At 54.1% G+C, this 13,925-nt stretch overlaps 1 protein-coding gene across 17 annotated transcripts in view; it reads right to left on the reverse strand.

Moving 5' to 3' along the window:
* RALGPS1 (Ral GEF with PH domain and SH3 binding motif 1) overlaps positions 1 to 13,925 on the reverse strand; it is a 302,601-nt gene that overhangs the window by 26,039 nt on the left and 262,637 nt on the right. For 12 of the 17 annotated variants that reach the window (XM_042245687.1, XM_042245689.1, XM_042245692.2 and 9 more), the window contains 2 exons: positions 2,411 to 2,537; positions 1,018 to 1,175 (listed from right to left, as the gene is read on the reverse strand). In XM_042245687.1, coding sequence (XP_042101621.1) covers positions 1,018 to 1,175; positions 2,411 to 2,537 — 285 coding nt within the window. The remainder of the gene's footprint in view (positions 1 to 1,017; positions 1,176 to 2,410; positions 2,538 to 13,925) is intronic. The other 5 variants (XM_027966434.3, XM_042245697.2, XM_042245696.2 and 2 more) reach the window with 1 other exon arrangement.

The raw sequence follows: 13,925 nt of genomic DNA on the forward strand, positions 1-13,925 counted from the left end.
ACAGACCCTGAACTCTTCTCCCCAGGCCCACCTAGGAACCTCGGGCTACACAGTCCCCAGCTGGCGGAAACCCCTGACCGGGTCCAAGGAGAAGGATCTCCTCCCTGGACGGACAGCAGACACGGGCCTTGCTTGTCACACACTTTCTAGGAAGTGGGAGCCAGGTGCCCCCTCGCGGCGACACTGCCTCAGAGATTGGCCCCATTTCACAGGACGCGAGATTCCTGCACGATTTTCCTGCCCATACCTCCTCTTCCCTCCCACGCGCTGGGGGCCCTCCGCCCTACTGGCCTCTGTCTAGCCTGCTGCCAGCTCCGGGAGGGCTCCCTGTTAAGACAGACACACAGACACACAGACTACAGAAGCACGGCACACTGGAAGGACAGCCGGTGGAGAGTACACCTGTCTGATGGCGGCCTGGACTCCACAGGCAGCGGGCCTGTGACCAGAGCTCACTGCCACCCGTAGGTCCGACACCGCCCCCCCCGGCCCCAGCAGCTCAGCCTCTGTCTTTCTATTGATATAAGCACCATCTCTGGATGGAGTTCAGACATACATTTTCATCCCAGAAGGTCAATTTCTCATCCTCCCTTACTTTGGCTTCTCGGTATGAAGACAAGCGCACGGCGAGCACCCCGGGGCCGCCTTGCTGCCGTCCCCAGGCAGCGTCTCCTCCTTTGCCCTGCGGGCCAGGGTTTGTAGCTCCCCAGGGACGGAGCCCCACGGGGGCAGCAGCCAGCAGGCTTTGGCAGTCGCCTGCCAAGGACGGTGGGTCTCAGGTACGTGTCCGTCCCCCGTTTCTTGCCCCTCTCAGGGCCACTGGCAGGATGAGGACCCAAGGCCCTTTGTGAAGCCTTTGAGACCGGGAAGCAAAGGCCTCTTTGGCTCTGGCGACGCCTGCGGGGAGCTCTCTCTGCGGGGGGGTGCGGGGCCCCCAGGCACTGCAGTGACGGAGACAGACACAGACACGCCGGGCCATGGCCCACCCGCTGTCGTGTGCAGGCCAGGGACGCTTACCGAGGGAGAGTCCGTTGGTGACGGCGGAGGAGGAGGCGAGGGCGAGGCCCCTGCGGGGGCTGCGGGGCTCTAGGACACTGTCGTCCAGCAGGTGCCTCGCTTTTTCCGACGGGAATGTCGCGCTTTTACTCTCAACTACACTCAACTGACACATCATACTGGAAAATGGAAAGGAAGAAAGAAGGCACAGCTCCTTATCTACAGAGCAACCGTGGTTCCACCTGCCCCAGGGGCCTGAGCAGAACGGCGCCGCTGCAGGACAAAGACCTTCACCCAGAACCGTGGTCCTATCTCCCCATGCGTGACCTTGGGCAAGTCACATCGTTCTTCTGAGCCTCAGTTTCTCTGGCAAACGGAGACTCACGCCCTCGCCCTGCCTGACTCCCAGGATGACTGTGAGGCTCAGGTGAGCAGATGGTGCTTTTGAGTGATGGAGCCGAACAAGCCAAAAGATGGCTGACTCTGTGGTCAGCACGTCTGCATCTGGAGTCGTACACCTGGTCCAAGTCCTTGCTCCAGCCTTACCCACCACCGCCAGGTGCTTCCCCTGTCAGACCTCCGGGCCTCATTCTTACAACACGGATCACGCAGCTACTCCGGAGGCCTGAAGGGGCCCAGTGAGAGGATGCTGGGCGGGCACGTGCCAGTGTATCCAGCACCGAGCAAGCCCCGAACTCTCAGAGAAGCAAGCCTTTTCTCCTCCAGGGCTAGCCTGGGCTGGCTGAGGCTTGTGTCCTTAACGGTAGGAGGACGAAAGGAAGGAAGGAACAGAGAGAAGGAGAGAGGGAGGGACAGGGCAGAAGGGACCCAACTGCTCAGGGATCTGTGCCCAACCCCCTGGGGACAAGTGCACAGCTGCCCAGCCACGCTAAGGACCACACATGTCCCCCAGCTGGCCAGCCCCGTGGAGCCGGGGGAACCTGCAGCAGGCTCTGGGCTCTGCAGGCTTTCTGCAACTTTCAGCAAGTGGAGATGCTGAGCCATGACACACAGGTGCCATGAGATATTACATGCTCCCTGGAGGACTGTCACGGTGTTTCCTGGACTCTGGGGTTTTCTTTCTACGTGGAGGCACTATCCAAGTTTGGGCAAACCAGCTAGAAGCCCACCACTGTCTCCCCGCCCTTCCCTGCACACTTCCTCCATCAGCTGCTGAGCCCCGGAGACCTGTCATCAGTACACGGGCCATGCAGCCACGGCCACCCCTGCCCTTCCTGAGCCCATGCCAGCCTGAGGAGGGGGCACCAGCCCGGGAGACCAAGAGCGCCCATCAGCAGCTCCCAGACGGGCAGGGGAGGCCCGGGTGGGCTGGCATCCCTAGCAGCTCTTCAGCCCCCGCCCCATGCTCAGTCCCACCCCGACCCCGATGTCAGGGGTTCATGCGGTTACCCACTTGTTGCCCAGGCTGTGGCTCTTCCTGTGTCTTGGGACCGGGGGTGTGGGGAGGCTGCCGGCCACAGAGGCGTCCGGACAGGTGGGCCGCCGGCTGAACCTTGCGGAACTGGAGCCACTGGACGGGCCTGTGAACAGAGCACAGAGAGTGAGGTGAGGGCCTGGGGAGGCTCAGGGGAGGTGGGCTGGGTTTGCGGGGAGACCCCTGGCTTGGCTGACAGGAGCGGGCAAGGCTCCTCAAGCCCTGTAGCTGTCTACTCACGAGACCCTGACCCCTCACCCCCAGCTGCCAGGCACACTGTGATACACATAATAAGCCTGACAACAGGCCATCAGGATGGCCAGCATCCTGCTGTGCACAGCGTCCCTGGCCCGACAGCCCCTCTGTTCACGTGGAGGAGAGTGCCATGGATGGACAGGGCAGGGGTGGAGGCGGGGGTCGGCAGTCTGGCCTGTTTCCCCTGGGGCGGTACTTCTCCACGGCCACCCCGCTGGGGGACAGAGTTGAGCCTCAATAGTGTGACTTCTGAGTCCAGGTCCAGGGCCCATACCTCTGTGCCCTTCCAAGGCCAGACTCTCTTCTGAAGCACATGTCCAGCCAAAAGGGATGTGTGCAGGGCTCAGTGGGGACGGTGGATTAACTGGGCGAGAGAGCATAGCCACGCAGGCAGGGTGTCAGACATCCAGGCCCGTCCGTTATTGCCTGGGTGACCTTGGATGAGGTGCTTCCTCTCTGAGTCTCAGTTTCCTCATCTGAAAGTTGGGAACAACGCACTCACCCTGCAGGTGGCTGGGAGAGGTCTTGGGGTAACATATGCAGAGTTTCAGTTAGAGCTCACTCTGGTTTTATTATGATTATGTTACCCTGTCCTCCTCAGCCCCAGTCATGGGGCCAATGCAAGGTCATGAAAGCCAGGGGGTTGGGGTCACAAACCCCACTGAGCCACATTCACAGCTATTTTCTGTGGGGCGCGGTCTAGACCACTGTTGTCTCTTCAGTTTCTGCGGTTGTGATTTGGGAAGGGAGGTCTTCAGGTGTTACCAAGCTGGGTTCTTGGACTCGAATCAACAGAAACGGATAAGAGGTTAGACGAGGAATTCAGGCAAGGCTTTAATCAGACTCACAAGGGAGCGAAAACAAATAACAGGTTCCCTTGCTTGCTCCCCGTGGCGAGGCGATCTGGTTCCTTAAATGGGGTAAGGGCAGGTGCAGATCAGTGGGTCAGGCCAGAGGGGCAGCCTAGGTGGTCTGCCCGCCCCCTGGTGGTGCTGCACAGAGGGATCACGCGCAGTACCCTGCTCCAGGCACCTCAGAAGTGGCCGCTGGATTTTGTTTGAAATTTGCCCCAGTTGCATATGCCTGCAGTTATTTTTAGTTCCTCATAGTTTCTTTGTATCTGCTGCTCAGGAGATGTTTGTCCAGGTGCAAACACTGAAGTAAAGAGCCCCAGGTCCCAACCTATGTCAAAGGGAGGTGACCCCAGATGATGGCTGAGAGCCAGGGTTTCCGCAAAGGGGCTCGGTTACTTCCTGCGGAGCACAGTGAATGTGGGGCAAACCAGGGGGTTACTGCCTGGCTGTGCTGGGGAACATCCTGGAGGGCCTGTGAGGCCAGAGGTCCACCCGGGGCTCCCCATCCTCCACCACAAGATGCTGCAGACCCACTAGTGACCTGAGGGTCCCTGGGTCCTCCAGCATGCTTGGCTCATTCTTATTTTGGCATCCACACCAACGACCCTTGTCCCCAGCCTGTCCACTATGGGAAGTCCAGCTTCTGGCACTTCAGAGGGTTCCCGAGGCAAAGAACTCACGAAAATCTCGGGCTCTGAACTCCCACTCCCAGAGACCGTCCCACCCCTCTGTGCCTCCTCCACATCCCACTCCCTGACCCCCACATCCTCTCCGTCACTTCCCTGAGGCCCCACCACCAAGCCCTGCACTAGGTCTCCGCTGTTCCCTTCAACAACTATTTCCAGGTGTCAACCCCTCCTTCAGCGCCCTGCACAACTATCAGACCCTCTCCAAAATGCTGCCACTCTCCTGCCATGAGAACACTGTGCCTGTTGGGTTTGGTTGCACCTCCGGTGCTACCAGGCTTCCTGCCAGGCCCCCGGGGAACAGGGACCTCTGCCCCAACCTTCTGTTCCCTCCGAGAGTCCACTGCACCGCTTCCCCTTCTCCTGCCTGGTCCATTCCCCAGTTTATGCTTACACTCTTAATTTCTCACCTTCTGCCAAAGAAGGTTCCCTGGCCCGGCTCTCCTCCTAGGCGCCACACTTCCTCAAAAACCAGCCTGCCCCCTACTCCGCTGCCGCCCCCTCACTCACTCCTCAAGTCACTAAATCTGGTTTCTATTTCCTAATGACATTTCCATGACCTTTAGGCCAAATCGTCGAGCATTCATTGGCTTCCTCATCAGTGCCCTTGGCAGCTGATACAGGTGATCGCTCCTCATAAGCCTCTGCTTCCTGGGTGCCTGTGATGTCACTCACGTCTGCTTCTCCCTGAGCCTCTTTGATTGCTGTCACTAAGCCTCCTCCATGGGTTCCTTATCCCCCAGTGGCTGGTATTGTCTACACAAGCCTCCCTCTTTGGCTCCTGGCTCTGATTTAATTCAGCAGGTTGGCTGATGACTCTTAAACCTTTACTGCCATCCTTTTTTGTTGTTGTTGTTTGTATTAAAGAGCAAGGGAGCTTATGGATATGCACAACAGTTACTTATTTTTTAAATATTTATTTAGTTACTTGGCTGCACTGGGTTTTCATTGTGGCATGTAGGATCTTTAGTTGCAGGCATGTGGAAGTTAGTTCCCTGACCAGGGGTCAAACCCTGAATGGTGAGCCTGAGGAGTCTTAGCCACTGGACCATCAGGGAAGTCTCCAGCCAACCTCTTTTTTTTTTTTTTTTTTTTTGAGCCTGAGACCTGCATTTTCTTCTGTCGGCTTGATCCCTTCATCTGAACTTTCCTCAGTTCGGTTCAGTTCAGTTCAGTCGCTCAGTCATGTCTCTTTGCGACCCCACGAATCTCAGCACGCCAGGCCTCCCTGTCCATCACCAACTCCTGGAGTTTACTCAAACTCACGTCCATCGAGTGGGTGATGCCATCAAGCCATCTCATCCTCTGTCGTCCCCTTCTCCTCCTGCCCCCAATCCCTCCTAGCATCAGGGTCTTTTCCAATGAGTCAACTCTTCGCATGAGGTGGCCAAAGTATTGGAGTTTCAGCTTTAGCATCATTCCTTCCAAAGAACACCCAGGACTGATCTCCTTTAGAATGGACGGGTTGGATCTCCTTGCAATCCAAGGGACTCTCAAGAATCTTCTCCAAGATATCTTAAGTTCAGCCAAGGTTGAACTTGAACCCTCTTTCTGTATTTCCAGCCTTGGCTGGAGGCCCTACTGGCCACTCAGTCACCTGGCCTGGAAGGAGCAGTCATCTTGCTTCCCCAAGACTGTGACTTGCCTTTTCTCTTCTTACTCAGTTCAGTTCAGTCACTCAGTTGTGTCTGACTCTTTGCAATTCCATGGAATGCGCCACGCCAGGCTTCCCTGTCCATCACCAACTCCTGGCGCTTACTCCAACTCTTGTCCATCGCTTTGGCGATGCCATCCAAACATCTTATCCTCTGTCACCCCCTTCTCCTCCCGACTTCAATCTTTCCCAGCATCAGGGTCCTTTCAAATGAGTTGATTCTTCACATCAAGTGGCCAAAGTACTGGAATTTCAGCTTCAGCACCAGTCCTTCCAATGAATATTCAGGACTGACCTCCTTTAGGACAGACTGGTAGGATCTCCTTGCAGTCCAAGGGACTCTCAAGAGTCTTCTCCAACACCACAGTTCAAAAGGATCAATTCTTCGGTGCTCAGCTTTCTTTATAGTTCAACTCTCACATCCATACATGACTACTGGAAAAACCATAGCTTTGACTAGAGGGACCTTTGTTGGTAAAGTAATGTCTCTGCTCTTTGATATGCTGTCTAGGTTAGTCATAACTTTTCTTCCAAGGAGCAAGCATCTTTTAATTTCATGGCTGTAGTTACCATCTGCAGTGATTTTGGAGACCCCCAAAATAAAGTCTCTCACTGTTTCACCATCTCTTCTTACTCGGCACACACAATCGCCAAGACCCCTAGGTTTTGTACACCCCCTCCCTGTCCCTCTCTCTTGTCCCTGACTGGTCTGAGCTACCACACTTTCTCTTCTTCCTGCAGCCAGTCTGCTGCTGCTGCTAAGTCGCTTCAGTCGTGTCCGACTCTGTGCGACCCCATAGACGGCAGCCCACCAGGCTCCCCCTGTTCCTGGGATTCTCCAGGCAAGAACACTGGAGTGGGTTGCCATTTCCTTCTCCAGTGCATGAAAGTGAAAAGCGAAAGTGAAGTCGCTCAGTCGTGCCCGACTCTTTGCGACACCATGGACTGCAGCCTACCAGGCTCCTCCGTCCGTGGGATTCTCCAGGCAAGAGTACTGGAGTGGGCTGCCACTGCAGCCAGTCTGAACTTCTCAGATCCAACCATCATACAGATTCATGAAAGTCTGATGAGTGAAAAGCCTGAAACTGTCAGGGGCATGGTGCTCAAATCCTATTATACTTGGTCATTTCGGCTGATCTTAAAATTTTGAAGAAGAAGAAAGGGACAAAGTAGTCACAACAAATTTTGAGAAGAACAGCGCAGGACTTGTCCTACCAGTTATCAGACCAAAACGTAAGACAAAAGTAACTCAAACAGTCTAGTGTCAGTGCATGGACAGAGAAACCGTTCAGTGAATCACAAGTGAGAGTCTAGACTTCTTCATGGTGGCGGTGGCATTACAAGCTAAAGGGAAGACAGGGTCTTTTCAGTACATGGGTCTAGAACCATTAGGTTCCATGTGGAGAAAGATGAAATTATTGAGTCCTCCTACCTTACACTATGCAAGTAGATTAATGATATATATATATATGAAAATGCAAAACTACTGGAAAGAAAAAGGAGACAATCCTTATGACCTTGGGGAAAGGAAAGAAACAAAAGGCATAAAACTTCAAGGAAAAAAAAATGAGGGGAGAGAGGCTCAAAAGGAAGGGGATATATGTATAATCATGGCTGATTTGTGCTGTTGTTTGGCAGCAACACAACATTGTAAAGCAATTTTCCTCCAATTAAAAAATAAATTTTAAAAAATGAAAAAATTTGGTTAAACATTTCTGTACCAAATCAAGCCAATAAACAAAAGACAGGAAAAGCAACATTAGATGGCAAGGTGTAGTCTGAGAGAAGGAATGTGTCATCCACATCACCATCAAAGTTCCGATTTACAGAGAACTTCAAATACCAGTAAGAAAGAGACAAACTACGCCCCAAGAAAATGGGCAAAGGAAACAAATCGGAAATTCACAACAGAGGAAATGGCCTCAATGACCAATAACTATATGGAAAGATGTCTTAACCTCACTGGTAATCATGGGAATGCAAATTATAGTAAAACTGAGATACACTTTCAACTCACTAGATTGTAAAAAAAAAAAAAAAGATTAGCCTGACAATATCAAATGTGAATGCTAATTAAGGGCTCATTTTCGTGTCAAATACTTGAAAGCAATTAGCAATGCTGAGTAAAGATGCCTTCACGGAATCACCATGACCCAGGATTCCAGTTCTGGATGTCTGCCTTCAGGAAACGTGCATCCTCGCACAAGGGGGACACATTTCCTTTCCAAGGACGTTCCAAGTGGAAACAACCTGCATGCCCCTCGGTTAGAGAAATGGATAAGGGAGCTGCAGTGCATTCATTCAACAAATTCTGCAGAGCAGGAAGAAAGGAAGAAACTGGATCTGCAGGTATCCACATGGATACAACGCATATGCCAGAAACATAGGGTCAGCAGGCAGAGCGAGTTGCAGACGAATGTCTGGGTGAATGGCACGATGCCACTTGTGTAATATTTTTAAAAACTAGTATACATTTTTGTATGTATGTGCGCATGCTAAGTTGCTTCAGTCATGTCCAACTCTGTGGGACCCTATGGGCTATAGACCCCCAGACTCCTCTGTCCACTGGGATTCTCCAGGCAAGACTACTGGAGTGGGTTGCCATGCCATCCTCTAGGGGTTCTTCCCAACCCAGGGAATGAACTCGCGCCTCTTATGTCTCCTGCATTGGCAGGCGGGTTCTTTACCACTAGCGCTATCTGGGAAGCCCATATATAGGTATACACGTAGTAAAATACAAAAATCCACACAGGAAAAACACAAAATGGTATGGGGACAGTAGATACCTCCATACGGAAGAAAGGGAAAGGATGGGGTGTAATCTATCTGTAAACAGTTTAGGAGATATAAAGCAAATATGGCAAAATGTTCACTTCTGTTAAATATGGGTGGGAGGTACCATAGATATTCTCTTTGTAGAAAGGTTTCATGATTTGAAATGAAATTTGAAAACTGAGTGGACACTTTCTCTGTACCAGGTGCTGTGCTAGGGGCTGTGCTAGAATCCAGGACTATCCTTCCCCACCCTGTGCCAGGAACTGGGGGCTGTACGATGGGGTCTTGGTCAGTGGGCTCCCTTCTGCCTGGTTGCCTGGGCCACCTGGCTAGGTGGCAGGAGATAGTGCTGTCAGAGATGCTCCAGGTCTTTGCTCAAAACCCATCAACCAGGACTTCCTGAGAGCTAAAACTCCATGCTCCCAATGCAGAGGGTCTGAGTTCTATCCCTGGCTGGGGAACTAGACCCCACATGCCCCAAAGAAGATACCTAGCAAAGTCAAATAAATAAAATTAAGAAAACAAAACCCATCAACCTCCACTGTTAGCAGAAGTGTCCTTGCTTAAAATTTCTCAACTCTCCCACCTCTAGCAGGATTGGATATAAATCTTTAAGTTAAAGGGTCCAGAGATAGGAAAGGAAACCGCACACACACACAAAGAAAAAACCAGGTGGAACCAGCTGGGCCCAAGATGGCGATGAATGCGATTTCCAACAGACTCTGAGTCTCCTTGTACCTCCATCTGACTACATTAGCATATTAAATGACACATCCACTGGTGGCCAAGGCTGGACATTAAGGACCAAAGAATAGAAAGGGGGTGGCACTCTACTCCCTTGAAAAAGCCCCATCCCTCCCCCCGGTAGACTAAGGCATCTGCCTCCCCATTATCAGCCCCACTGCTCATCCTTGTGTCTTTACTCTGTTAATTTAGTTCCCTTTTCTCCATTCTTCGGCCACTGAATAAAGCTTCTCATGTGTTGATTTCAGCTTCTGTTCTGTCATTTGCCCACTCAGACCTGAATGGGAGTAAAACCCTCCTCCACTGAGACAGAGAGCTCAGGCTCGGGCTGAACAGGGGGATCCAGAAGACCTAATTTGATAAGAAGAGGGGGCGCTGTCTGAGGTCCCAATTCCAGCCTGCATGTGGCATCATCTCAAGAACTGGGGCTCTGACAGACCAACCCATGACGCTGACATCAGAGAGTCGTGTCCTGGACTTCGCCAACCCTGGGAGGGTCCATGGGAGCCAGCAAGGACTGCGGCTAAGCTTTGTGTACGCCTGCACTTTCCTGTGAGGGGTTCCACGTCGCTGTCAGCCTCTCTGAGACTGTCATTCTTAACCAGGCCATGTTTGTATCAGAAGCATCTGGAGGGTGTGTGAGAAACGGAGTTTCCTGGGCCCAACCCAGGAGGGTCTAGTTCTGCTGATCTCAGATGGGTCAGGGGTGCTGCTCTTCGGGTGATTCTGATGGGCACCCCGTGAAGAACTTCTGCTCAAAGCACAGGGATGAAAGCAAGTTCTGTCCCGTGTAGCTGCCGCGGGGAGGAAGGGCAGCGTGGAAGCACCCGGCTTTGTTTCTGTTTTGTACGTATTGCTCAATAAGTGAATCCGTGCGGAGGGTGGAATGCGGCTTGTTTATCAGCTGCCTGTACGCAGGATCACAGTCTCGATGCCTGAGTCACTCTGGCTCCCACCCCGGGCTCAGTAAGTATTTTGTAAAGGTCATCTCGCCTGGCTCCTCCCCGTGGTTGGAACCAGTGGTCTCCTAGCATTAATAACAGTGATAATTGAGCTCTGCGGGCCTGGTCTCTGGCTGTGTGTGGTGCTGCCACCCAGAAGGTGGGTACTCGGAGGCGGCCCGCTTTGCAGGTGAGAGAGCCCGTGAGCAGGACCTGGGCCCTGCGCCACTCTCTGGGAACCAGGGGAAGTGGGTGGGGGGGGGGGGCAGGTGGCCCATGGTGGGGAAGGAGCTCAAGCAGTTAGTTCAGAAGTCAGGCACTAGGGGAAACCTGAGGAAGGAGGAACATGGCAACACATTCGAGGTGATCTGATCTAAGCAGAAGGCACTTCTTGAAGGAAACGTGTGATAGATAAATGTCCAACTGCTGTTCCGGAGGAAGGGAAGGTGAGAGAGACTAACACCTCCATTGCTGAGTCCAGTGACTCCCGAGCCATTAGTACTCCTACAGCCGTCCTGTGGAGACCTCCCCGCCTCCAGCTCACGTGGCCGAGGGGAGCTAGGTTTGCTCCTTGAACCAGCCGCGTGTGCAGTGAGAAGTGGACACTCCGAGGCTCTTCTGGGAACCTCCCTGGCCTCGGCTCTCTCCTCACCCACTCCCTTCCCCACTTGTTTCCCAGAGGTTCCTGCGCCCTGGCTCCGACCCCAGTCAGGCTCTCCCGAGCCTCTGGACGCTTCCACTCAGCTCCTGACTCTCCCTCCAGGCCCAGGCGCGGATCCACCCCCTTCTCCTGGCTGCTTTGGATGGGAGGCAGGCCTGGCCTCAGATGCCCCTGAACTCTGCTGGGGTAAAGTGGGGGGCTGTGATCCCCCTGGGCCCAGGGTCAAAGCTGATGCTGCTCTCAGTGCCCCAGGTCTCTGTCGCTCCCATCCCTGCACTGCGGACCAATAGCAGGACTTTGACGCTGAAGCAGAAGAATTTCCATTCAGCTGGGACCTGGGATGGGTGGGGGGGTGGCCTGTCTTCCAGTAAGTGCTACTGAAAGGCCTCACGTGCCAGCCCCACCAGGCCTGGGCGGGGGGGAAGGCGGGGCATGCCATGTGACAGCACCCGGGACACGTGTCTTCTGGGACCGGTTCGGAGCTGGGTGCTGACAAGTTTGTTCCTCCGTGTCCTTGGGGCAGGGGCGGGGGCGGTGATAATGGGCTGGGGCTCTGGCCTGCCCTAGCAGAGTGTGGTCCCCACTGCCCGGCCCGATATGGCACAAGCAGCTGGAAAAACTGACCACGCGGCTTGACTATCTCAGAGGATTGCTCTATTTTTCCTCAGCATAATTTTTCCATGAATAATCTTTAAGTGGCTGTTTCTTTAGCAGTTTTATTGGAACATATGAGAACTGACAGTCATTGGGGAGCAAGATATCATGAACAAAATCTGGTTTTCATTACACTTCTCTCAAGAAACCAACATGCTGCCCAGCAGGCCACTCACTGATTGGAAGAGAAAAGAGCACAGAGCCTTCTAACGATGGCTCTGGAGTGGGCAGGAAGGATGATGAATGGCGACAGCAAAGAACGTGGGACCCAAAGGCAGACAGGCCTGCACTCCCACTGGTACCTGCCACCTCCTGGCTGAGCGACTTTGGGCGAGTTACCTTGTGCCTCTGAGCATGAATTTTACGTCTGCAAGACAGGGGCACTAAGCCGGCCTGGCAGTACCCTGGTGAGGAGGAAAGGAGAGAGCGCTAGCCTCTCTCCTTCCTAACAACAGCCGGGGGGTGCGGCCCAGGGACTCTGAATTAGAGAGCTGACGCTCTGCCTTCGCAGAGTCACAGTCAAGTGGGGACAGAGACAAGCATCCGGATAATTACACCCAGGAAAGACACCTCCTTTGATAAGAAAAAATAAAGAAATACGGTAATGGCAGGAACTACATCAATTGGATAACTATCACAACTGTGCCAGGGCTGGCGATGGTAATGGGTGACACTCACTGAGCATCTACCAGGGGCCAGAGACTGTGCTAAATCTTTTGGACAGAGGAACTGATGTCAGCGTCAAAGTAACACTGCCTCGCTGGCCCTGATGGCGGCATCTCAATGTTACGATATGGCACCTGCAGTCAGAAGGGTTAAGGAGCTTGCTGGGGCGAGGGGCTGGTGAGCGGTGGGCAACAGTGGCCCTGTGCTCCGTTTGTAATTCTAAAGGAAACGGCTCAGAAGCCACACTCTACTCTGACCTCGGCAGCCTCCGTCTCAGCCGTCACTTTCTCTTCTCAGAGGTGGCCTTGGCTGGGCAGCCAGCACCAGGACACTGCAGGGGCCACGGGCCTCTTCTGCCCACCCACGGGGGTCACAGGAGACAGGTCTGAAACGTCCCCAGTGCCTCCTGTTCCTTCTGTATGTTTCTCTTGGAAGAGAAAGAAATGGAGGGAAAGAACTGGAGGCCCCTCCCATCCTCAGGGGTTAAATTAGACCCTCACTGAGATACAGGGCCCGGTGTGGTGCAGAATTCACGGCCCCGAGGGTGGGAGTTCTCACAAAGAGGGTGACACCCCATCGTTCTGGGTGCACGTGACCCACGCCCGGCCTTCATGGCACCTGTTCATCTGAAGCTAAGTAGCTGTGTGTGATTTCCTGATGACTGTCCTTCCCCACGCCCCACCACAGGAGGCAGGGACCGTGTCCCCGTGCCCAGCACAGGGCTGGGTGGGCAGCTGGAGCACCAGCAGCGTGGGCCGAAAGCACTGGCATGGAGCCCACAGCTCTGCTGAGGAGGACACACACCCGGATCGGGGAGCCTCGTTCCCACGGGTCCCGGCGGCATTGGAGCAGTCCTGCCCCGGGTTAGCGCTGCCCGATTCAAGCAACCTGGCAGCCCGGCCGCCGCTCAAGGGCTACGCTCCAAGTCTCGCACATCGGAGATTAATGGGAGGCAGCTGTGTCGGAGGGAAACGACTCAATCTGGAGTCATAAGACTCGCGTTCCATCCAGCCATGGCCCCGGGCTGAGCGGGGAGCCGGGGTCCATTCTCCTCGGGCTCTGAGCCTGCGCATCATCCCTGGAGGCCAGGATCACCACTGCCGCGATCTGGAGCTTCGAGAGCACCAGCCTGAGTGTCTGGGGCGCAGGGCCCACATCCCTCCCAACTGCAAGGGGTTCCGTGTCTCCCCGTATCAATTCATTCATTCTCCATTTCATTTTGTTCCCACACTGGGGCTCATCAGGTCTGCCAGAGCGCTCTGGGCCCTGGGGACCCCTCTGCAGAGGAAAGCCTGTTTGTGTTGAAAGCTTTCTCTGGCCAGGGTTCCTGGTGGAGCCTGGGAGCCGGTGACTTTCACGTTCACACGTGTTCTTTGTTTCTCATACATGCAACTCTTACGGGTCCTTACTGCGAGCCAGGCTCTATCTCACATGTCACTCGGTTTGCCCCGGTTCATTTCCTTCTGAAATATGACATCCGATCACCTTTCAACTGCAGTGAGGCCTGGACGCTTTCTTCTCGCAGCCAGAGGCCCAAGGTCCCAGCTGCAGCAGGGCAGCAGCTTTGAGTCTTGGTTTCTCTGCTTGGCCTTGTCCTTAAGGGG

The sequence above is a fragment of the Ovis aries genome, chromosome 3, assembly GCF_016772045.2.
Source record: "Ovis aries strain OAR_USU_Benz2616 breed Rambouillet chromosome 3, ARS-UI_Ramb_v3.0, whole genome shotgun sequence".
Taxonomy (NCBI): domain Eukaryota; kingdom Metazoa; phylum Chordata; class Mammalia; order Artiodactyla; family Bovidae; genus Ovis; species Ovis aries.